The sequence below is a fragment of the Manis javanica genome, chromosome 11 (genome assembly GCF_040802235.1).
Source record: "Manis javanica isolate MJ-LG chromosome 11, MJ_LKY, whole genome shotgun sequence".
NCBI classification, from domain to species: domain Eukaryota; kingdom Metazoa; phylum Chordata; class Mammalia; order Pholidota; family Manidae; genus Manis; species Manis javanica.
The window spans coordinates 88391375-88415965 of NC_133166.1; the positions used below are offsets into that span (position 1 = coordinate 88391375).

Genomic DNA, 24591 nt, shown 5'->3' on the forward strand with positions numbered 1-24591 from the left:
TTTTGTCAAACATGACAAAGGTTTAATGTATTTATAATGTAAAAACTCATCAAATTGTTATGGAAAACATTAAAATCCTGTTATATAAGTGGGCAGAGAAGAAAAGGCACTGCATAAATAACTAAGATTAAAATCTATGGCAGAATGTTCAGTCCTGCTTACAGTCTACTAAATTCAAATTAAAGCAACCATTTTCTTCCTATTAAATCAGCAAAAGTAAGTAGATAATGCTCAACATGAAAAGATAGTAATTAAAGTGGTAGACTCATGGTACTGTAAATTCGAAAAGAATGCAACATTAGATCTCAAGAGCAGCATGTTCTTTTCACATTATGTAGTTTAGTTTTAACATATTTTGTAGATCCTGTTCTAGGTAAAGATTCCAAAGGAGCAAAAGTTCATAAGCACAGAACGTTGATTTCAGTGTTATTTGTAATGGAGAAGATGAAGTCTGCCGTATAACTCCACTTGCAGGGTGGTTCACTCACATGGCTGTAGGCAGGATGCCTCAGTTCTTTGCCACATAGATCTCTTCATAGGGCTGCTTGACTGTCCTCATGACATAGTAGCTGGATCCTTAAGAAAAAGCAATGCTTTTTGTGACCTAGTGTTTAAAGTCACACATTATCACTTCCACCACATGTGATTGATTAAAAGCAGATCTCTAAATCCAGCCTACATTCAATGGGAGAAAAATTCAGCTCTACTTGAAGAAAGGAGTATCAAAAAATTTATATTTTAAAATCACCACAAATGTCTAGCAGTTAAGTAGGACACAAATTGTTTTTACTTTTTACACAAATTATATTAAAGAAAATGAGAAGGAACTGAAAGGACTATGCAAAATATCCTAATGATTGCATTAGGATTTTGGGAATAGGTATGAGTTTTCCCCTCCTGTTTATTGCAAACTTTGTGTGTTGTTTTGTGGCTTTTATAACAGAATAATTATCCTATATTCATTGGAAAATATAATTTGACTGTTGTCAAGCTATCTTGTCAGCATAAAGAGGTCATGGTCTCTCTCTTTGAGTCATGATAAAATTTTTTTTCTTTTTCCATTCATTTTTTTATTGTAGTAAAATACATGTAACAAGATTTACCAGCTTAACCAACTTTCATTGTACAGTCAGTGTGCTAAAATACATTCATATCATTGTAGCCATCATCAAAAGTCTTTTCATCTTAAAAAACTGAGACTTAATACCCATAGAACAATAGTTACCCATTCCCCCCTTCCCCAGCCCCTGGCAACGTCTATTTTATTTTCTGTCCCTGTGATTTTGACTACTGTAGGTACCTCGTGTAAGTGGAATACTATATAGTGTTTGTATACTCATATAGTATTTGTCTTTGTAACTGTTATGTTTTACTTAGCATAATGTTCTCAAGGTTCATCTATATCATAGTATATATGTGTATATATACTTAAAATTTCCCTTTATGACTGAAAAAGATTCCATTGTACATATATATCACATTTTACTTTTCATTTGTTGATGGACACTGGTTATTTTCATCTTTTGGCTATTGAATACTGAATAATGTTGCTATGAATGTGGGTATACAAATATCTGTTCAAGATCCTGCTTTCATTTCTTTTTGTGATGCCTCACATGGTAATTTTTAATTTTTTTAGCAACTGCTGAACTGTTTCCACAGCAGCTATACCATTTTACATTCCCACTAACAGTACACAAGAGTTCCAATTTCTCTATATCTTTCAACACTTACTATTTTCTGTTTTTTTTTAATGGTAACTATCCCAGTTGGTATGAGATGGTCATGATACAATTTTTAATGGTTTAGTTTTTCACAGAAAAATTAAGTTATTAGGTTATCAGGAACTCTTAAGAAGTTATAAAGATAACTTTTAGAGATGTCAGAAACCTTTTTTAACTTCCTTGAAAGGCTAGATCAGTTGAGGGCATTTTAAAGCTAATACAATATTCATGTTTAATTTGTGGTGATGCTATGATTGCAGGTAAATTGGAAGGATGAGGAGCAGCAAATCAAAAGAGGTGCCTTTACCAAATCCAAGGAACTCTCAAAGCAAGGACACTGTTCAAGGTATGATTTAGTTTTTAAACTGAACTTAATGCCTTGTTTAGGCCATGAGTGTAAAATTCTGGGCTAATCAATAAATGAAAATTACATATGCTTTATAAAAAGTAGGTGAATAATTTTTTGAATGTAGTTTAGTTTTAAATATTTAAGACACTTCACCTTCAAAGGTATCCTTCTGTAAACTTTTGTAAAGGAAAAAATCCTCTTTAAAAAAGAGTCAATATATGTAAAATTACTTTTATGCAATTTCTTAGAAATTCTGACTTAAATATTAATAAATGGTATAATATAGCTCCTAATATAGACCTGTAGTGTACATAAAACAAAAGTCATAGTTTCATTGAACTCCTTTTTTTAAAATTATGCATTGGGTGACTTTAAGGCATGGTATTTTTTGAGGAACATTGATAAACTGGAGGAAGATTATTGGGTTTGTGAGGGATCTGAAAATCATGTCACATAAGGAGCATTTGAGGGAAATGAAAACATTTGTCCTAGAAAGGATGACTCAAGGGAAATGTGTGGCCTTACACTATTTGAAGAGCTGTTATCTAAAAGACAAAATAGATTTTACCTTTGTTTTTGTTATATCAAAATCTGGAATAGTTTTCTAATCTCTTCACATCATGATATGAGATACAATACACAACTTTGCATTTGTTTAGCTCATTGAGGGCAACCTGAAGGATACTGCTTAGTTTTGGAGATGTTTGATGGGGGTGTGGGTGGGGTGTTAGTCCAGCGGTCCTAATGGGATAACAACTCTAAACCATATATTTGGAAGCTTGGCTTTACAGGTTGAGGGAAGAACCATGTTTTGATTCAAACAGTAAAGCACTTACTGAGGAATAGTTCTGCCTAATACAGTGGTTCTCAAGCTTTTGAGTGCATTTGGGAACTTATTAAAATACAGATCCTGAGGTCCACCTCAGATTCTGATTCAGTAAATATTAATATTTTCCAGCAGACATAACCACATCATGGGATGCACATTCTGAGACCAAGGCTGCTGTAAGTAGTTATAGCTTCCAGTTATTTCTTTCTGGTTTAAATTTGATTTTCTGTTATGACTGAATAGATATTTTTTTCTATAGTGCCTTTTTGATAGGGAAATAGTTAAACATTTTGCTAAGAAGTTATATTCCATATATTACAGAGTGAACATTAACGACAACTATTAAATAGTAAAGGAATAATCAAGACACTACTTTTGGTATCAGGAACATTAACACTATGGCATGTAAAATATTAAAATAATTTGTGCTATTCTCCTTTAATAAATGTGCTCATTTGGTATGTTGAAATGAAGATTTAAAACAGAGTGAATTTTGGAAAGAGGTGCTATATCTATGTAGAAGGCTCAGAGTCAGAGGAAATGAACAGCTCCTCATTGAATGGTAACTGTCAGTTACCTCTTCGTTTTTGTGGTGGAACAGACTGTTTTCTTTCAGAACTACTGAAGACGGGTGACTGTGGGCAACCTGTTCTCATTTGTGTTTTCTCCAGTCTTGTCTGGAGTTTAGGAATCCAAATTTGGCCTCTGATCCATAGTCCTTTGGAAGGGAGACCCTTCTTTTTTCTTTTTTTTTCATTTGCTCTATAGGAAAATGACTGTTCTAATAAGTCCTTTCTGTTTTCCTTTGTATCCTTTCTGAATTTAAATAATCTCTTTCATTACTCTATGAATATGGTTATTTTCTGTCACTAATATTTTGAACTGGTTTGAAAATGAGCCTGTAACAGGTACTATCTCCTAGATTTGGTCATAATGTAGGGTAAAATTTTAGCCCTATGAATACAGTAATATATATTTTCTCTTCTACATGAGCATCATACATTTGTAATGTAGGAAGACTTTTTATCCCCTAACTTAATTTAGAGCTAAACTGATTTAGAGCTGAACTGTTAATAGGTGTTTATCAAAACTACTAGGTTTGTAAAAAAAATTTTTATGGATAATAAGGGGCTTATAATATAAAGGGGGGAAAAGCCTGATATAGATCTACTAATATGCAAAGTATTTTTCCAATTTTGTGAATATATTGCACTACAAAAATCTGAAAGAAGATAAATCAGAATTTTATACAAAGTATGTAATGAAATTTTGATGATTTTAATGTCATTTTTTATACTTTTCTATATTTTCCAAGTTTTCTCCTCTGTGCATATAATACCCTTCCTTTTCAGGGGAAAATGCTTTTCAAAATCATTGAGAACATTGGTAGTTATACCAAAGTTGACTTATACAGTCAAGTGTTTGGAAACCTGAATTCTATCTTCTGAATTTTGTCCTTATTGTGAAACTTATTTAATAGATATAAAACTATAAGAAGTTGTGGCTATTTGAATAGTTCTGTATTTTAGTCTATGTGAATAGTTCTATTCTCATTTTTGCATGTAAAATGCACATGTTACATATATCATAATGATATATAACAGCTAATGTCAGGAAATTAACTTCTTTAAAAAAACTCAGCAATTAAAAAAATAGGTCAAGAAAACAAATAGAAGCTCTTTGATACTCTTTAGAATCTTTTTGATCTTCTTGTCCAAATTTGGGCACAATTGTACCAGTTGTTATTATAGCTGAGGTAGTAAATAATGAAAAACTAAATACTGCAATAAAGCATTCTAAAGTTTTTCTACTTTGGAGAAAGTTATTGGGAAATATAGTTTTAAATAACTATGTAAATCAGTGGTAGCTAGTTTATTTACAGAATTAACTTATTTTGTTGTGATGGTGTTTCAACTTTAGCTGAGACACATTGAAAACAAATTAGAAGTAGCCCCTACCAGTACAGCTGTGTTTGATTCTGTCATGGATACCAAGAAATCTTCTGCAAGTGCTACCCGAAAAATAAGTAGAAAAGGTATGTTTGAAGTTACTTCCAAAGATACAATATATTAAATATAAATTTTTCATTGTTAGTTTTATTTCATTAACCTCTCCCTACAGTTTCATATATTTGCTTGCTTTTTTGTCAGACTGTACCTCATCAGCATTTAGTTTTTATTCTTTGGTACTGAGGAGTTATAAGACAGCCACATAGTCAGTCACTATAGATGGTATTTTCACCATCTTTTGATAAGAGACTTTAGTACCACTGCATCACCTTTGACAGTGAGTTTTTGTTTTTAGATATGAGAATTTGATTTTGAGTTTTGGGGGTTATATATATGTGTTTTAAAAAAAATTCACAGTATGTCACTGTGAAATTTAGTTGACTTAATAATTTTTATATTTGGGGGGATTTAAACTAATAAATGGAACATGTGCCTTACAGATACTTGTCATAAAATGACACAAGGCAAATTTTTTTTTGGTTACCTTTCATATATTTAATTCTGTAGTTTCTTAATTAGTGGGCTGAAACCTGCAGGTTGATACTCTCCGCTGAAACTATTTTTTTAACCGAAATCTGTTGGATTTTATGATACTTCTTTTAAGTGAGTGAGAGCCTTTGACGAAAAGGAGTCCAAGGTAGAATTTTATTTTGCATTGTTTTCTCAGAATACAGTCTTCCTCTATAGATTAAACTATTGTAATAATTTAACCTGAATGTTTTCCATCTACTTATATAATATCCAACTAGAGACATCAGAAATAATAGATACCTAAGTTATTTTCTTAGATTCTAGCTAAATTCAGAAACAATTATATTTTTGTATCATATGTTCTCACCAATTTCCTTTTTCTTCAGATGGTAGATATCTGGATGATTCTTTGGTTAATGCTTCAACCTCTAAATCTGCTAAATCACGAAAAGAGAAATCTCGTAGTCCTCTCAGAGCTACTACCCTGGAGAGTAATGTAAAGAAAAATAATCGTGTGGAATTTCGTGAACCTTTGGTTTCTTACAGGTTAGGATTTTTTTTTTTAATTTGTCAAATAGGGTTAGCCTATAATATTTACAGTAAGATTATAGTTCATTTTACTAATGATGTAAATGTGTCTATGCACTTAGCATAGCAAATAGTAATAATAAACATTGGACCTTACATTTTTTCATTTATAAATATTTTTAGTGTTTTAAAGTCTCAAATCAAGGATCTTCATGATGATATTTGGTAGTATTGGGTATATATTTGTACTCTTTGAGATAAAGAATTGGGAAATGAGGGTGCATTATGAGTTCAATTTTCAATATGGTTTGATGCAATTTTGAAATATCTAGGTGAAATGTTTATTAGGCATTTGAAAATATTGGTAGGAATATATGCAGAAAGGTCAGGGCTGGGAATATTAATTTTGGAGCTGTCATTAGTGTTAAGAGTGATAAAGTGATGGGAAGAAATAAGGGGCTTAATCTGGGTAAAGGTTGATAGTTTAGAAAAAGGACAAAGAAAAAATTTGAAAAATAGTCTGAGTTCAGAATCTTTAACCACACAAATATTAAGCAACTTGCCTAGAAACATAATCAGTATCAGAATTGAAACTAAATTGCTGAATATTTATATTCTAATGTTCTTCCTGCAAAGAATATACTTCTTTAATATACATATTTAAAATTATGTAGATTATGTGTCTTTTAAGATTAAATACTGCTAAGATAGCTGTAACTAGCATGCTCTTCACTTGGCCAATTCATTCAGCACCTAGAACTCATCTTTTATCACCTTCTGTATGAAACATTGCCAGATCTGTTTCTACCCCCACTTTATTCACCAAGCCTATTTAACCTTTCCTCTGTGCTCCCAGAGTACTAAATGACTTCTATTGTAGCATTATCATGTGTGTTATATTTTGATTCTATATCTACCCATTACATTAGTTTATGTAAGGCTGTACATCTGCCTTATTCTCAAGTCATTAGCTTAATGCCTGTCATTTACCAAGTATTCCATAAATGCTTTCCCAACATTTTATCATAAAACTTTTCATATTTACAGAAAAGTTGAAAGGACTGTATAGTGAATACCCTTATACATATTCAGCAAGTATTTAATGAGTGCGTGAATGAAAGTCTGTGAAATCACTTTTTTTTTTTGTCCAGTTGTCCTTTCCTCTTTAAGATTGAGGCATGGTATGTAACCTACCATTTTATGCTTTATTTTATTCTCTACATGTACTAATTTTAGACTTAAGTCATTTCAACTGTGAATTGTTGCAGTATGGTCAAGATAGTGGAAGTAATTGTATTTAGTCTTAATCTCTAGCAGAAGCTGTAGGACTCAGTTCTCAGTTCCCATCTTGTTCAGTAATCAGCCACTCAGAACAGGAGCTAATGTGTTTTGGGTCATGGACCCCAGTGAGAATCTCATAAAAGCTGTAGACTATCTCCTTAAAAAAATGCACATATTCATGCACTCATAATAGATACAGTTACCATATTATGCTGTAATGGAGTCATGGCTTTAAGAATTTTTGTGGTCTTAGAGTGTTATGCCTTTACAAGAAACATCTAGATCAGTGTTACACAATAGAACCATTAATGTGAGCCAATGTGTATTTTAAACATTTTCATTAGTCACATAAACACACAAACATGTTTTACATTCTTTTTTTTGTTGTTCTTAATCTGTAATTTATATTACAGCTCATTTCAGTTTGCACTGGCCAACATTTCAAGTGAACAGTAGCCACGTGTAGCTAATGTCTACTCTTTCAGACTTTGCAGGTCCAAATTGTTATGTCTCATTTAAAATTTTGTTGGGTATGTTTTCATGACTCATGTGCTTTTCTTATTACTGATGCTCATTTGTTTTCATTAACCTCCCTTTTAATAAACTGCTTCTATTCTTAAAATATAACTTATTAGAATGATGTAAAAAGTAAAAATTGTCTCTGAAGGTGGGCTTTTGCTAGTGTTTTATGAATAGAGAATATGGACTTTGTGATATGTACTCTGGCTATGCCTAGTCTTTGCTTACCTGAGTTTTTAGATGTGCTTTACATAGTTTGAAACTGCCAAAGTAGTGGTCTGTGGTTCAGAGGTTTAATTTTACTAACCACGTTTATTTGGAGGAAAATATTTATTGTACCTCTGCTTTACTTCTACTCCCAACCTATTCATTAATTTGGTACATTATTTAGAAGTTACAAATATGAAATGCCACTATTTGAGAATTTTTTCCCTACTAAGATTCCATAGGGGAATAAAATATACATTTTAGTAAAGGTCAAGTGATTATCCAAAGTCAGATTGTAATCCTGTTTTCTGGGGCTCTTAAGGACATTTCTCCAAAATCTTGCATATTTCTTATTTTATACTAGACAGATTATGACTTTGATTATTTGCCAACTAACATGATAGAGGGAGATTGAATATTGAGGTTTGATACTCTTAATGGTTATGTTGTTGCTTTTAATCTATTGGAATTTCTAGGTTTTTTGGATGTCTAATGTTAGCTTAAAGTTCTCCATTCAGTTGGTATGTCTGGTTTCAGTTGACTAATTTTTGTACTTGTTATTCAAAACTTTTTATTTTAATAATAGGGAAATCCATGGCACACCTTCCAATTTAAATTCCAGTCATCTAGAGTCAAAGAATAGATATTGTGTGGATGTTAATGAAGAAAAACCCGAGAGTGGGAATCGGATGACGTGTAATCGGGAAGAAAGGAATATGCACTGCTGTGATTTTGAGAGCTCCCAATCATCTGTCATCACTGACACAGTTGTTAGGTTTTTAAATGATCAACCGGCAATTGATGCATTGCAAAATTCTGAATGTTTGATTAAAATGGCAACTCCTATGAAAACTGAGGAAGAAAAGCCTAATAGAGCAAAAGGAAATGAGAACAGTATGAAGGCTTCTGTGAGTAACATGGGCCATGATGTTGACCCAAAAGTGGTACGGCTAACTGACTCTTCTCCATCCTCTACTAGTACTTCTAATTCCCAAAGGTTAGATATCTTAAAGCAGCGACAACATGATGTCAAACTGGAAAAACTTAAGGAGCGGATTAGGAAACAATGGGAACACTCAGAAGAAACAAATAGCCGGGGCCAGAATCTGGGTCATATTGACCATCCAGTAATGGTTGTTAATGTTGATAACTCAGTAACAGCAAAAGTCAGGAAAGTGGCAACAGCACCACCTGCTCCAACATATAAAGGTTTGTAGTCAGTCTTTGTATCTTTCTCCCTCTTCCTGCCTCCTTGTATTTCTTTCTTTCTAAGATGTATTTGAGTAGAGAAGATCATCTTTAGAACAATTTATGATTTTCAAATCAAATGCATAAGAAATTAATTCAAGGTGTAGGTTTAAAATGCAGATTCTCAGACCCTATACTGGACCTAAGTCAAAATTTGTTGGGGTAGACTCCAGATTTGGGATTTTGGAAAAAGTCCTTTAGAAGATTCTAATAGTTTGAAAACCACTATGTGAACAATTAGTTGAACAAAAGAGAAAATAAAAATTAGTATCATTTTCAAAGAACTGAAAGAATATTGCTCTTATTCTGGCAATATATTTAGATTGTTATTAGGAATTCTTTGCAAAGTAATATTTAAAAGATAATTCAGTTAATTCCAGTAAGTATTTGGTTTCAGAATATTTTGGCACTGATACTTTGACCCTGTTGTTATTTTAACTTTTGACTTTTGGCACTAAGGATTTTTTTCCTTATGTTTAAGAAAATACATTTAAATCAGATCTATACCAACATTGGTAGATATCCATTGAGAAAATGCTTTTCAGAATTTCTGTGTTTAACTAACTCAAGTTTTTACATACAGTGGTTTAAGGAACTTACATTTTTATGTTCCTGAAATTATTTTCACAGAGTCATCCATGTAATTTTTAATGAGGAGTTGATTTATTGATTAGTTTAGTCTACTAGACTTTTGTCCTTAAAACTTCTGTCTTTATAATCTTTCTTTTGTGGATATTTTTCTAAGTTCATTTTTTCTAGATGAATATATGAAGTTCAAAGTACTATCAAGATTTGTTTTTCTGTTAACTTTAAGTTATTGATAAACAATGACAGTTTTTGTTGTCAGTTTTGCATTTTTCTGTCTTATTTTTCTCTGACCAATTTTTGTCATTTTCTGTCATCCTTAGGTATCATTAGTAATTTTTTCTCCAGAACAAATTTGACAGTGTACAGTTTGAGTAATTATCAGTTGTATTTTGTGTTGCTTATTATGTTTTACTAGTGATATTCATTATTAATTAGGTAAGGGATGGATAATTCACATTTTATCCTAGCTAATTTGTGATGAAATAGCATTTTCCTTTAGAATGCTGAAAAATTACTCTGTTATCCAGGATTGGTCTTTTGTATTATTAATTAAATTCTTGCATATCCTGCTAGCCATTTGTGTACCGTGTAGTAATTGTCAACACTGTTGCTAGAGTAGTGATCAGAATTGCACTTAGTGGAGTCAAAACGTTGTTGGTTTTGAAATAGTGATTATCCAAAATCTTTGCTATGCTTTTGTTAGACTCTTCAAATGCAGACTGTACACTTAAGGTTTGTTAATTTTATAAGTCAGAATTCTGCAATTCCAAGAGTTACTCCATTAAAGCAAAGTTAAATTGTCGATTTGAGTTCATATTTTATTTAATAACTTATAAAAATCTAAAAGTTAAAAAACCTGAAGAAACTGAAAATCTTAAATACCACTTCCTGTGAGTTGGTGACTGCATTTTGCTTATTCCTTTTACTTATTTGTAACATGCTCATTCTCATCTTGAAATATTTTATAAATAGAATTTGGGGAGGTTAATTTGGGAAAAGTAGCATACATTTGAGAAGTCATTACAGAATATGGTTTCAGATGTCCTGAGCAATGGATTTATTTTTCCCAACAGTTTTTCTGCTAACTTTTTGGCAGTTTAAATCAAAAGCATTTAATATACTGTATTCTAAAGTGACATTTTAATTTCATGTGTTCAAATAAGTAATAAATTCACTTGGTTTACAATTCAAAAGATGGAAACTATACTAGAAAAGCTTTTGTGATCTGACCATAAGAAGTAACTTTTGCATACACAACCAAGTAAGAGAGGAGAAGAATGTGTATGCTTATACAGTTGTTAGCATACTAAACCCATTTTCAACTTTGGTTTTTCATTTGTTTTTCTGTGTGTGTTTTTTTTTTAAAGGAGACATAGGAAGTATTCTATGATTCTTTAAAATTTGGAGTAGTAAATATAGTGTCTGTGTGATTCTTGTCTTACACTTAGTTTGCATATGTTTTTTTCTTCCTGGTATAAATGCTCATGAAGATTAAGAACCTATATTAGTCATCCTTATTTTATTTCAGGGCCTAGTACAGTGTTTTGGACATAAGTGCACTGCAAATTTTTTTATTCTATTCAGTAATTTCAACTACTAAGAAAAAAAAGTGAACACAGAATGGAAAAAAGACTGGGGGACAGAAACAGAAACTGATGTAGATATTGAATACTTCTTCAAGTTAACTTAAATAAATAAAGATGCAAATATAAAGTAAGGTTCCTATAGAGAGAAATGTTTCCTAAAGAAGAGAGGAGAAAAAATGATAGGGTTGAATGTAGAGAGATAGGGGCGGTGGTGAAGAGAAAAGCTGGGAGAGAGGTTTACATGGAATTGCCACACTTCCTTATTACAAATTGCTGTTTACAACAGACTGAACACTGTGTTTATATGTATCTTTTCCTTTTATACTGTAGTCATAGTTGTGTGCTCCTTGCCACAAATGTCAGATGCAGTTAAGCTTATGCTATTGTGCCTAAGAGCTGAGTAGGTTTTTTCTATTGGACATGAAATCAGTTTGCCAGTACATTTTATCTAACACCTCTAAAGTGGTTTTACCAATTTTTTACTCAGGCCTATTTTTTACATTGATTTAATTTTACAAGTATTTATTGGTTGCCAATTCTTGGGTAAGTTGAGTCCATCTGAAAATATAAATCTTTATTCCACTCTGGTTATCATCTATATTCATTATTATTTTGCAAAATAACATTCCAAGTTTAATATATTTCTTCGAGAGTAGTGATAAATTTAAAGAAGGAAATCAGAGTGGTAATTCCTAGGAAGTAGCAGATGTGTAATGTTTGTTGAAAATTGAACAAGTATATTTTAAAGACCTATCTTTCCACACTTTTGGCGTATTTTGCCTGTATAGATAGCAGCTTGTCTATTAGTTTAGCCATAGACAAAATCAGACAGATGGTACCACTTAATGCTTGTCTTCAAAGAAAAGAAAGAGTAATGTGTTTCTCACTTAGTCTTGAGAAGGGTAGTTTCTATCTCTGAAACCTCTTTTCATGATTGATACTTTTATCATTTAGTTTGATGCTTCTCCATTTCTAGTCTTTTTGAAGAAATGTGTGTTGTTTTATCTCACTGAAGCTAAACTTACTCCAAAAAGTATTTGTCAGCACATTATGTGGTAGCTAATTATGCATTCCTCTTTGAAAAGCTTATAAAGCTGCTCAACATTATTAGTTATTATCAAATCAAAACCACAGTGAGATACCATTTCACACCTTGTATGGTGGCTATTGTAAAAAAGCCAGACAGTAGCAAGTGTTGATGAGGATGTGGAGAAGTTGGAACCCTCATACATTGCTGGTAAGAATATAAAATGGTGTAGCTCCTTTAGAAAACAGTTCGGCAGTTCCTCAAAAAGTTAAACATAAAATTAACCAGATAACCCAGGAAATCTACTCCTAAGTATTCCACTCAAGGGAATTAAAAACATACATCCATATAAAACTTGCACATGAATATTCATAGCAGCATTATTAATAATAGTTATTAAGTGGAAACAACCCAAATGTCTATCAGCTGATGAATGGATAAAACAAATGTTGGTATATTCATACAATGGAATATCATTTGACAATAAAGAAGAAAAAAACTTTGGTACCTGTTATGCAGTGGATGAACTTTGAAGACATTATGGTAAGTGAAAGAAGCCAGCCACGAAGGCCTTATTGTATGATTCTCTGTATAGGAATTGTGCAGAAAAGGCAAATCCCTAAAGACAGGAAGCAGATTAGTAGTTGCCAGCGAATAGAGAAGGTGGTGTGGAGAGTGATTGCTAATACGTACAGGGTTTCTTTTTAGAGTGATGCAATGCTCTGTAAGCATAACCATGAAGATACTAAAAACTACTGAGTTGTAAATTTTGACAGAGTGAATTTTACAATATGTTAATATCTGACTTAAAAAAGAGTATAACAAACAAAATTTGTTAAGCAACTTTGATAAGAATGTTCTCTATTGTTGGTGTATATTAGGTTTCAATCCTTCAGAGACCAAGATTCGAACACCTGATGGGAAAGTATGGCAGGAGGCTGAGTTTCAAAACATGAGTAGAGAACTGTACCGAGACTTAGCACTTCACTTTGCAGGTGAGAGTAAAGCTTTCTTAGGTTTTGAGTGTTTTATCATACATGCTATCTAACTTACAATGTTTAAACATAAAATTGTCACCAAACTAAAGATATTTCCCATTTCTAACTACATGCTATGCTATGTAATGGTGGTTTCAGTCGTAAGGCTCTCTTAGCCTCTAGGCTCTGCTCCAGGGTTAAAATTAGGTTACACGGCTGATGAGACAGAAAGAAGACTATTTTTGAACTGAGAGACTTTCAAAGGAAGACCTGCCTGATTTGAAGAAAACAGCTGAATCTAATTGAAGTTAACTTCTGCTAGATTTCTGAGATTTTTGAAAATGTCAGTAATTTAGCAGGCAACAGATAAGAAGATAGTAACAGGGCATAATGCAGAAAGAAAAATGAACATAGGAAGGTTGATGTAAAAATAAATGATGTTAGAGAATTGGAAATAAGAGGAACTTACCAAAGATTGCAAAAGGGAAATAGGAAAGTCATGTTATTACTTATTGAACACCTACTATGATTTTGGGCAAGATGCTGGGTACTTACTTAGCCTTCTGTATTTTTTTTTACATTTGAGGAAATGGAGGATCAAAGAGTAATTTTCCCAAGATTACACTGAGTTGTTGACAATTGAAGCCAGGACTTAAAGCCAACTCTGTCTGACTCTAAAACCTGAGATTTTCCTAGTAAGCCACCCTGCAGATGCTACTAAGAAATTGTGTGGTATTAAGTGTCCGGTCCAGTTTTCTTATTATTGAAACAGCATTTAAAATTTTTATCTCATGTGGAAAGGAACAACAGTATAATAGTTAAAGAGCAAAGATTCTGGAATCAATTTACAAGTGTTCAAATTCAGTCTTTACAGCTTACTAGCTGTCTTTAATACTTGCTACATAACATCTTCTTTGATTTTCTCAGCTGTAAAATAGGGCTAATAACAATATAGTTGAACAGTGGGTTAAGGGCACTGACCCACTCCACATCCCCAGTCAGAAATCCATGTATAACTTTTGACTACCCAGAAACTTAACTATTCATAACCTACTATTGGCTGGAAGCCTTACCAATAACATAAACAGTAGATTATTTTGTATGTTATATGTAGTACATACTGTATTCTTAACAGTAAAGTTAGCTAGAGAAAAAATGTTTTATCAAATTGTCACAGATTCTGAAAAATTTTTCTAATATTTTTATTGAAAAAAAATGTGCATTGAAGTGGACTTGTGCTGTTTAAACCCAGTTATTCAGATGTCAACTGTATTCCTCATAGGATAGTATCATCATGGTATAGTATATCATTGTAGACAGTATCAGTGATCTGTGTAGAGTGTTCTATATATATATATCTATATATGTCATATATAGAGAGAATATATTATATTTTACCTAGAATATATGTATCTATATCATATATAGAATGATGATATGTCAAAGAACTCTTTATCAGCTCTGCCTATTATACTCTCTGCCCTCTCCCTTGTTATGGTGGATGAACTTTGTGCCCCTAGCTAAGCCAACCCATCTGCTTGTGTTTTAGATTCCATTTGCTCTGTGTATTTAAGGACATTACTTTGTCCTTATTTCTTTTGCGTCATCAAGCTGTCCCTCTCTAGAAGGTCATTCTCATCAGCATACTGCTTGATAACATGCTGTTATCTTAGCAGTCATAAAAGAACCCCTCTTTTGGCCCTACTGTCTAGCTACTACCCTGTTTCTCTCTTTCTACTTACAGCAAAACTTAAGTTGTTTTAAATGGATTGTCTCCAATTTTTTGCCTCTCTTTCATTCATTCCTTGTTTTTGTATCATTAATATACAATTACATGAGCAACATTGTGGTTACTACATTGCCCCCATTATCAAATCCCCACCACATACCCCTTTACAGTTACTGTCCGTCAGTGTAATAAGATGCTCTAGAGTCACTACTTGTCTTATTTGTGCTATGCTGCCTTCCCCATGCCCTACATTATATGTACTAATCGTAATGTCTCTTAGTCCCCTTCTCCCTCCCTTCCCTCCAAACCCCAGTCCCTTTTGTTAGTCCACTCTTGGGTTCTGTGAGTCTGTTGCTGTTTTGTTCCTTCAGTCTTTGCTTTGTTCTTATGCTCCACAGATGAGTGAAATCATTTGGTACTTGTCTTTCTCCACCTGGCTTATTTCACTGAGCATAATACCCTCTAGCTCCATCCATGTTGTTGCAAATGGTAGGATTTGTTTTCTTCTTATGGGCTGAATAATATTCCATGTGTATATGTACCACATCTTCTTTATCCACTCATCTACTGATGGACACTTAGGTTGCTTCCATTTTTTGGCCTTTGTAAATAGTGCTGCGATAAACATAGGGGTGCATATGTCTTTTTGAGACTGGGAAACTGCATTCTTAGGGTAAATTCCTAGGAGTATAATTCCTGGGTCAAATAGTATTTCTATTTTTAGTTTTTTGAGGAACTTCCATACTGCTTTCCACAATGATTGAACTAATTTACATCCCTATCAGCAGTGTAGGAGGGTTCTTCTTTCTCCACATCCTCGCCAGCATTTGTTGTTCCTATTCTTTCTATGTGGCCATCCTAACTAGCGTGAGGTGATATCTAATTGTTTTAATTTGTATTTCCCTGATAATTAGTGATGTGGAGTATCTTTTCATGTGTCTGTTGGCAATCTGAATTTCTTCTTTGGAGAACTGTCTGTTCATATCCTCTGCCCATTTTTTTTAATAGGGTTATTTGCTTTTTGGGTATTGAGGCATGTGAGTTCTTTATATATTTTGGATGTTAACACCTTATCAGATGTCATTTACAAATATATTCTCCCATACTGTAGGATGCCTTTTTGTTCTGCTGATAGTGTCCTTTGCTATACAGAAGCTTTTTAGCATGATTTAGTCCCATTTGTTAATTTTTGATTTTGTTTCCCTTGCCTGAGGAGATGCGCTCAGAAAAAACTTGCTCATGTTTGTATTCAAGAGATTTTTTTTTCTTTCTTTTTATATATTTTATTTCTTTTTTACTTCAGATCATTAATCTAAAATTACATGAGGAACATTATGTTTTCTAGACTCCCCCGATCACCAAGTCCCCCCCACAAACCCCATTACAGTCACTGTCCATCAGTGTAGTAAGATGCTGTAGAATCTCTACTTGTCTTCTCTGTGTTGCACAGCCCTCCCCAAGCCTCCCCCCACATTATACATGCTAATCATAATGCCCCCTTTCTTTTTTTCTTTTTTTATTTTGGTATCATTAATCTACAATTACATAAAGAACATTATGTTTAATAGGCTTCCCCCTTCACCAAGTCCCCCCCACAAACCCCATTATAGTCACTGTCCGTCAGTGTAGTAAGATGCTGTAGAATCACTACTTGTCTTCTCTGTGTTGTACAGCCCTCCCCGTGCCCCACCCCCACATTATACATGCTAATCGTAAGGCCCCCTTTCTTTTTCCCTGCCCTTATCCCTCCCTTCCCACCGCTCCTGTCCAGTCCCTTTCCCTTTGGTAACTGTTAGTCCATTCTTGGGTTCTGTGATTCTGCCGCTGTTTTGTTCCTTCAGTTCTTCTTTGTTCTTATACTCCACATATGAGTGAAATCATTTGATACTTGTCTTTCTCCACCTGGCTTATTTCACTGAGCATAATACCCTCTGGCTCCGTCCATGTTGTTGCAAATGGTAGGATTTGTTTTCTTCTTATGGCTGAATAATATTCCATTGTGTATATGTACCACGTCTTCTTTATCCATTCATCTACTGATGGACACTTAGGTTGCTTGCATTTCTTGGCTATTGTAAATAGTGCTGCAATAAACTTAGGGGTGCATCTGTCTTTTTCAAACTGGACTGTTGTATTCTTAGGGTAAATTCCTAGGAGTGGAATTCCTGGGTCAAATGGTATTTCTATTTTGAGCTTTTTGAGGAACCTCCATATTGCTTTCCACAATGGTTGAACTAATTTATATTCCCACCAACAGTGTAGGAGGGCTCCCCTTTCTCCACAACCTCGCCAACATTTGTTGTTGTTTGTCTTTTGGATGGTGGCGATCCTTACTGGTGTGAGGTGATATCTCATTGTGGTTTTAATTTGCATTTCTCTGATGACTTAGCGATGGGGAGCATCTTTTCATGTGTCTGTTGGCCATCTGAATTTCTCCTTTGGAGAACTGTCTGTTCAGCTCCTTGGCCCATTTTTTAATTGGACTATTTGCTTTGTGTGTTGAGGTGTGTGAGCTCTTTATATATTTTGGATGTCAAGCCTTTATCAGATCTGTCATTTATAAATATATTCTCCCATACTGTAGGGTACCTTTTTGTTCTATTGATGGTGTCCTTTGCTCTACAGAAGGTTTTCAGCTTGATATAGTCCCATTTGTTCATTTTTGCTTTTGTTTCCCTTGCCTGAGGAGATATGTTCATGAAAAAGTTGCTTATGTTTATGTCCAAGAGATTTTTGCCTATGTTTTTTTCTAAGAGTTTTATGGTTTCATGACTTACATTCAGGTCTTTGATCCATTTCTAATTTACTTTTGTGTGTGGGGTTGGACAAAGGTCCAGTTTCATTCTCTTCCATGTAGCTGTCCAGTTTTGCCAGCACCATCTGTTTGAAGAGACTGTCATTTCCCCATTGTATGTCCTTGGCTCCTTTATCATGTATTAATTAACCATATATATTTGGGTTAATATATGGAGTCTGTCTTCTGTTCCATTGGTCTGTGGCTCTGTTCTTGTGCCAGTACCAAATTGTCTTGATTACTGTGGCTTTGTAGTAGAGCTTGAAGTTGGGGAGCGAGATCCCCCCCACTTTATTCTTCCTTCTTAGGATTGCTTTGGCTGTTCAGGGTCTTAGGTGGTTCCATATGAATTTTTGAACTATTTGTTCCAGGTCGTTGAAAAATGCTGTTGATAATTTGATAGGGATTGCATTGAATCTGTAGATTGCTTTGGACAGGATGGCCATTTTGATGATATTAATTCTTCCTAGCGAACAGCATGGGATGAGTTTCCATTTGTTAGTGTCTTCTTTAATTTCTCTTAAGAGTGTCCTGTAGTTTTCAGGGTATAGGTCTTTCACTTCCTTGGTTAGGTTTATTCCTAGGTATTTTATTCTTTTTGATGCCATTGTGAATTTAATTGTTTTCCTGATTTCTCTTTCTGCTGGTTCATTGTTAGTGTATAGGAAAGCAACAGATATCTGTTTATTAATTTTATATCCTGCAACTTTGCTGAGTTCAGATATTAGTTCTAGTAGTTTTGGAGTGGAGTCTTTAGGGTTTTTTATGTACAATATCATGTCATCTGCAAATAGTGACAGTTTGACTTCTTTACCAATCTGGATGCCTTGTAATTCTTTCTTTTGTCTGATTGCTGTGGCTAGGACCTCCAGTACTATGTTGAATAACAGTGGGGAGAGTGGGCATCCCTGTCTTATTCCCGATCTCACAGGAAAAGCTTTCAGCTTTTCACTGTTCAGTATGATATTGGCTGTGGGTTTATCATATATGGCCTTTATTATGTTGGGGTACCTGCCCTTTATACCCATTTTATTGAGAGTTTTTATCATGAATGGGTGTTCAATTTTGTTGAATGCTTTTTCAGCGTCTATGGAGATGATCATGTGTTTTTTGTCCTTCTTTTTGTTGATGTGGTGGATGATGTCGATGGATTTTTGAATGTTGTACCATCCTTGCATCCCTGGGATGAATCAATCCCACTTGGTCATGGTGTATGATCCTTTTGATGTATTTTTGAATTTGGTTTGCTAATATTTTGTTGAGTATGTTTGCATGTATGGTCATCAGGGATATTGGTCTGTAATATTCTTTTTTTGTGGGTTCTTTGTCTGATTTTGATATTAGAGTGATGCTGGCTTCATAGAATGAGTTTGGAAGTATTCCTTCCTCTTGTATTTTTTGGAAAACTTTAAGGAGAATGGGTATTATGTCTTCTCTGTGTCTGATAAAATTCCGAGGTAAATCCATCTGGCCCCAGGGTTTTGCTCTTGGATAGTTTTTTGATTACCAATTCAATTTCGTTGCTGGTAATTGGTCTGTTTAGGTTTTCTTTTTCTTCCTTGGTCAGTCTTGGAAGGTTGTATTTTTCTAGAAAGTTGTCCATTTGTTCTAGGTTTTCCAGCTTGTTAGCATATAGATTCTCTTATTATTCTTTAATGATTCTTTGTATTTCTGTGGGGTCTGTCGTGATTTTTCCTTTCTCATTTCTGATTCTGTTGATGTGTGTAGATTCTCTTTTTCTCTTAATAAGTCTGGCTAGAGGCTTATCTATTTTGTTTATTTTCTCAAAGAACCAGCTCTTGGTTTCATTGATTTTTTTTCAATTGTTTTATTCTTCTGTATTTTATTAATTTCTTCTGTGATTTTTATTATGTCCTCCTTCTCTTGATTTTAAGCCTCATTTGTTCTTCTTTTTCCTATTTTGATCATTGTGACTTTAGACTATTCATTTGGGATTGTCCTTTCTTCTTTAAATATGCCTGGATTGCTATATACTTTCCTGTTAGAACTGCCTTTGCTGCATTCCACAGAAGTTGGGGCTTTGTGCTGTTGTTGTTATTTGTCTCCATATATTGCTTGATCTCTATTTTAATTTCGTCATTGATCCATTGATTATTTAGGAGCATGTTGTTAAGCCTCCATATGTTTGTGAGCCTTCTTGTTTTCTTTGTACAATTTATTTCTAGTTTTATACCTTTGTGGTCTGGGAAGTTGGTTGGTAGAATTTCAATCTTTTGGAATTTACTGAGGCTCTTTTTTTGGCCTAGTATGTGGTCTATTCTGTAAAATGTTCCATGTGCACTTGAGAAGAATGTGTATCCTGCTGCTTTTGGGTGGGGTGTTCTGTAGATGTCTGTTAGGTCCATCTGTTCTAGTGTGTTGTTCAGTGCCTCTGGGTCCTTACTTATTTTCTCTGCTGGATCTGTCCTTTGGCGTGAGTGGTGTGTTGACATCTCCTAAAATGAATGCATTGCATTCTGTTTCCTCCATTAATTCTGTTAGTATTTGATTCACATATGCTGGTGCTCCTGTATTGGGTGCATATATATTTATAATGGTTATATCCTCTTGTTGGACTGAGCCCTTTATCATTATGTAATGTCCTTCTTTATCTCTTGTTACTTTCTTTGTTTTGAAGTCTATTTTGTCTTATGTTAGTACTGCAACACCTGTTTTTTTCTCCCTATTGTTTACATGAGAGATTTTTTTCCATCCCTTAGCTTTTAGTCTGTGTGTGTCTTTGGGTTTGAGGTGAGTCACTTGTAAGCAGCAAATAGATGGGTCTTGCTTTTTTTATCCATTCTATTACTCTGAGTCTTTTGATTGGTGCACTCAGTCCATTTACATTTAGGGTGATTATTGAAAGATGTGTATTTACTGCCATTGCATGCTTTAGATTCCTGGTTACCAAAGGTTCAAGGGTAGCTTCTTTACTATCTAATCATCTAACTTAACTCACTTATTAAGCTATTATAAACACAGTCTGATGATTCTTTATTTCTCTCCCTTCTTACTCCTCCTCCTCTGTTCTTTATATGTTATGTGTTTTAATCTGTATATGCTCTTTTTTGTTTCCTTTGACTGCTTTTATGCATAGTTGATTTTATTTTTTGCCTTTAGTTAGTATTTGATTGGTCTCCTTTCTTTGCTGTAATTTTATTTTCTCTGGTGCTGTGTATTTAACCTTAGGAGTGCTTCCATCTAGGGCAGTCCCTTTAAAATACCCTGTAGGGCTGATTTGTGGGAGGCAATTCCCTCAACTTTTGCTTGTCTGGGATATGTTTAATCCCTCCTTCATATTTAAATGATAATTGTGCTATATACAGTATTCTTGGTTCAAGGCCCTTCTGTTTCATTACATTAAATATATCATGCCATTCTCTTCTGGCCTGTAAGGTTTCTGTTGAGAAGTCTGATGATAGCCTGATGGGTTTTCCTTTGTAGGTGACCTTTTTTTCTCTCTCTGGCTGCCTTTAATACTCTGTCTTTTTCTTTGATCTTTGCCATCTTAATTATTATACGTCTTGCTGTTGTCCTCCTTGGGTCCCTTATGTTGGGAGATCTGTGGGCTTCCATGGTCTGAGAGACTATTTTGTCCCCCAGTTTGGGGAAGTTTTCAGCAATTATTTCTTCAAAGACACTTTCTATCCCTTTTTCTCTCCCTTCTTCTGCTACCCCTGTAATGCAAATATTGTTGTGTTTGGATTGGTCACACAGTTCTCTTAATATTCTTCTATTCCTGGAGATCCTTTTAGCTGTCTCTGCCTCAGCTTCTCTGTATTCCTGTTCTCTCATTTCTTTTCCATTAATGGCCTCTTGTACCTCATCCTGTCTGCTCTTAAGTCCTTCCAGAGATAGTTTTATTTCTGTATTCTCCCTCCCAACTTGATCCTTTAGCTCTTACATATTTCTCTGCAGGTCCATCAGCATGGTTATGACCTTTATTTTAAATTCTTTTTCAGGAAGATTGGTTAAATCTATCTCTTCAGGGCCTCTCTCAGAGGTTGTCTGGGTGACCCTGAACTGGACCAAATTATTCTGCCTTTTCGTGGCAATAGAGGTAGTCGTAGGTAGGTAGCACATGTGTTAGCTGGGAGAACAAAGTCCCTTCCTGCTTGCTGGTCACTTTGCCGTTCTCCGCTGCCTGTGCCAGTTACCTGTTTCTGGGAGCAGGCTCTGGGTTAATTTCCTGAGCTGTGGCAGGCGGGGCCACCCAGAGCACTGTGGGGAGAGTCAGGTGCGTCAGGTGTGCTCTCCAGGGAGAATGGCGCTCCTTCAGGCCTCTGCCTGCACCAGCTAGCTGCATGCCAGCGGTGCCTCGGGTCTGGCCTGGATGGCTGTGTGCTGGGATGAGGCTCTGGGTGGCTGCTGTGGGCATGGCCACTCCCAGGCTGCGCTGCTGGGGCCGCGCAGGAGGGGGAAGAATGGCATGCTGTTATCACTGTGAGGGGCTTCAGAGCTGCATTATCACACAGGGCGTTAGGGCGCCTGCAATTCCCCAGGATTCCCAGCTGCTGGGCTGAGTGTGCTGGGACGATTCCGTCCAGCTGTGAAGCCCCTGTCCCTTTAAGACTTTTGAAAAGCACTCACTTTTCTTTTGTCCCAGGGGAGCCTGCTGCGGGGACCCTCTCGCAGATTTTACTTTTCCATTTCCCTAATATCCTGCACACCATGCAATATGTGTCTGTGCTCCCGACGCAGGTGACTGGAGCTGGGTATTTAGCAGTTCTGGTCTCCCACTCCCTCCCCACGCCGACTTATTTCCTCCCACTCGGATCCCGCCAGGCTGGAGCTTATATCTTACCCCCTTTGTGAGGTGCTGAGTTCTAGCAGGTGTAGATGTAGCCTGGCTGTTGTACTGTATGCTCTGGTCTCTCTGTTAGGCGTAATTTTATTTGTTGTATTTTCAAAAATATATATGGTTTTGGTAGGAGATTTCCGCTGCTCTACTCACGCCGCCATCTTCCCCTCTCTTTATATTCAAGAGATTTTTGCCTATGTTTTCTTTTAAGAGTTTATCATTTATGACTTACATTCATATCTTTGATCCATTTTGAGTTACTTTTGTGTATGGGGTTAGTCAGTAATCCAGTTTCATTCTCTTGAATGTAGCTGTCCAGTTTTGCCAACACCAGGTGTTGAACCCCTCTTTCATTCTGAATCCTTTCTCTTCGGTTTTTGCTTGTACATCTCTGTGGTCTGCTGTTAATCAAGATCATCAATGAGTTCCACATTACTAAATCCTGTATTTAATTCTCATTTGTTAGATTACTTGAGCTCTCAGCAATATTTGGCATGATTGATCAATTCTTCCTTGAAACTCTTCACTTGGCATCAGGATACCATAAAGTGGTTTTCCTCCTGAGTCTAGCTGCTTCTTTTCAGTTGTTTTTTATATCCTAATCATCTACCTGATCTCTAAACATTTGGCATGCCCTGGTCTCAGTACTTGGATCTTTTTCTATGTATTTTTTTCTTTACGTTTCTCTCTTTTCTTCTCCTTTCCTTTCCCTCTTACTCATCTTCTCTCTGTTCTCTTTATTTCTTAAAAGAAAGCAAGCTCATCCAGTCTCAGGACTTTAAATATTCTGTCTTGCTGATGATCTCCAAATTTGTGTCTCTGAACTAGGCTTCTCCTCTGAACTCAGACTGCTAACTCTACATTTCCCCCTGGATGTTTAATAGGTTTCTCAAACTTTATATATCCAAAATGGAGCTAGCTAACTAACTATGTCCCTTAAACATATTCCTCTGGTAGTCTGTACTTCTCAGTCAGTCCTGTCTTTCTAATTGTTGTGGCCCCAAATCTTGAGTCATCCATGACCTCTCTATTTCTCCAATACTTTTGGCTTAAATATATCTAAACTATAACAAATTGCCCCACCTCTGTCATGGCTGTGTAGGTCTAAGACAACATCAGTCTCTTGCCTGGATTACCATAATAGCATTCTAGCTGGTTTTCCTGCTTTTGCCCTTCTAATGAGTATGTCCTCATCACAGCTGCTAAAGTAAGCTTGTTAAAATTTAATTTAGATCATTTCATTCCTTTGGTCAGACTCTTCCAAAGCTTCCCATCTCATTCTTGAGTAAAACCAGAAGTTCTTACAATGGCCTATAAAGCCCTCTATAATGTGACTCTCACTTATGTCTCTGACCCTTGTTTTTAGTATCCTTCTCTTTGTTCAGGTCACTCACACTGGTCTCCTTGCTGGTTCTTAGACACTAGGGGCTAGGTGTACTTCTGCCTCAGGGCCTGTGACTCACACTACTTCTCTCTAGCGCAGAATGCAAAACACTCTCTATATTTTAAAATACATTTATTCAGATTTGTACTTGATAATTTTCAAGTTTATATGTATAGTCAGCATATTCCCCCAGATTGGAATTAAAAAATTTGTGAGTAGTAATTTGTGTGAAGTATTTAATTTAGGAATATTGTATTTAATATCTTATAAAGTTTTATTCTAGAAATCTATGAATATTTCAGTTATTTAGGAATTTTTAAGTTGAATAGAAATCTGTGAAGGTGCTCACTTCTGAGATTCTGTAAATGCTATGATCCTGGCTATGAAAGAATTATTGTTATAGTGTTTTTCAGTTTGTGAAAATGAGATAAATATCTCAAGGGTTTCTTGAAAAAAATAACAAAGGAATTGGAATCTGTTAGTGGAGTAGTGATAATCTTTAGCTTGTGGGTCACAGAAATAGCCTCAGCAAAGATTTCT

The 24591-nt window shown here is 34.9% G+C and overlaps 1 protein-coding gene across 9 annotated transcripts in view; it reads left to right on the forward strand.

Annotated features, from left to right (window-relative positions):
• Positions 1–24591, forward strand: part of CEP350 (centrosomal protein 350) — a 166285-nt gene that overhangs the window by 27259 nt on the left and 114435 nt on the right. For 4 of the 9 annotated variants that reach the window (XM_037021079.2, XM_037021078.2, XM_037021081.2 and 1 more), the window contains 6 exons: positions 1985–2070; positions 3032–3078; positions 4823–4937; positions 5769–5928; positions 8504–9126; positions 13248–13361. In XM_037021079.2, the coding sequence (XP_036876974.2) occupies positions 1998–2070; positions 3032–3078; positions 4823–4937; positions 5769–5928; positions 8504–9126; positions 13248–13361 (1132 nt within the window). In that variant the 5' untranslated portion in view covers positions 1985–1997. The remainder of the gene's footprint in view (positions 1–1984; positions 2071–3031; positions 3079–4822; positions 4938–5768; positions 5929–8503; positions 9127–13247; positions 13362–24591) is intronic. The other 5 variants (XM_073216830.1, XM_037021080.2, XM_037021083.2 and 2 more) reach the window with 2 other exon arrangements.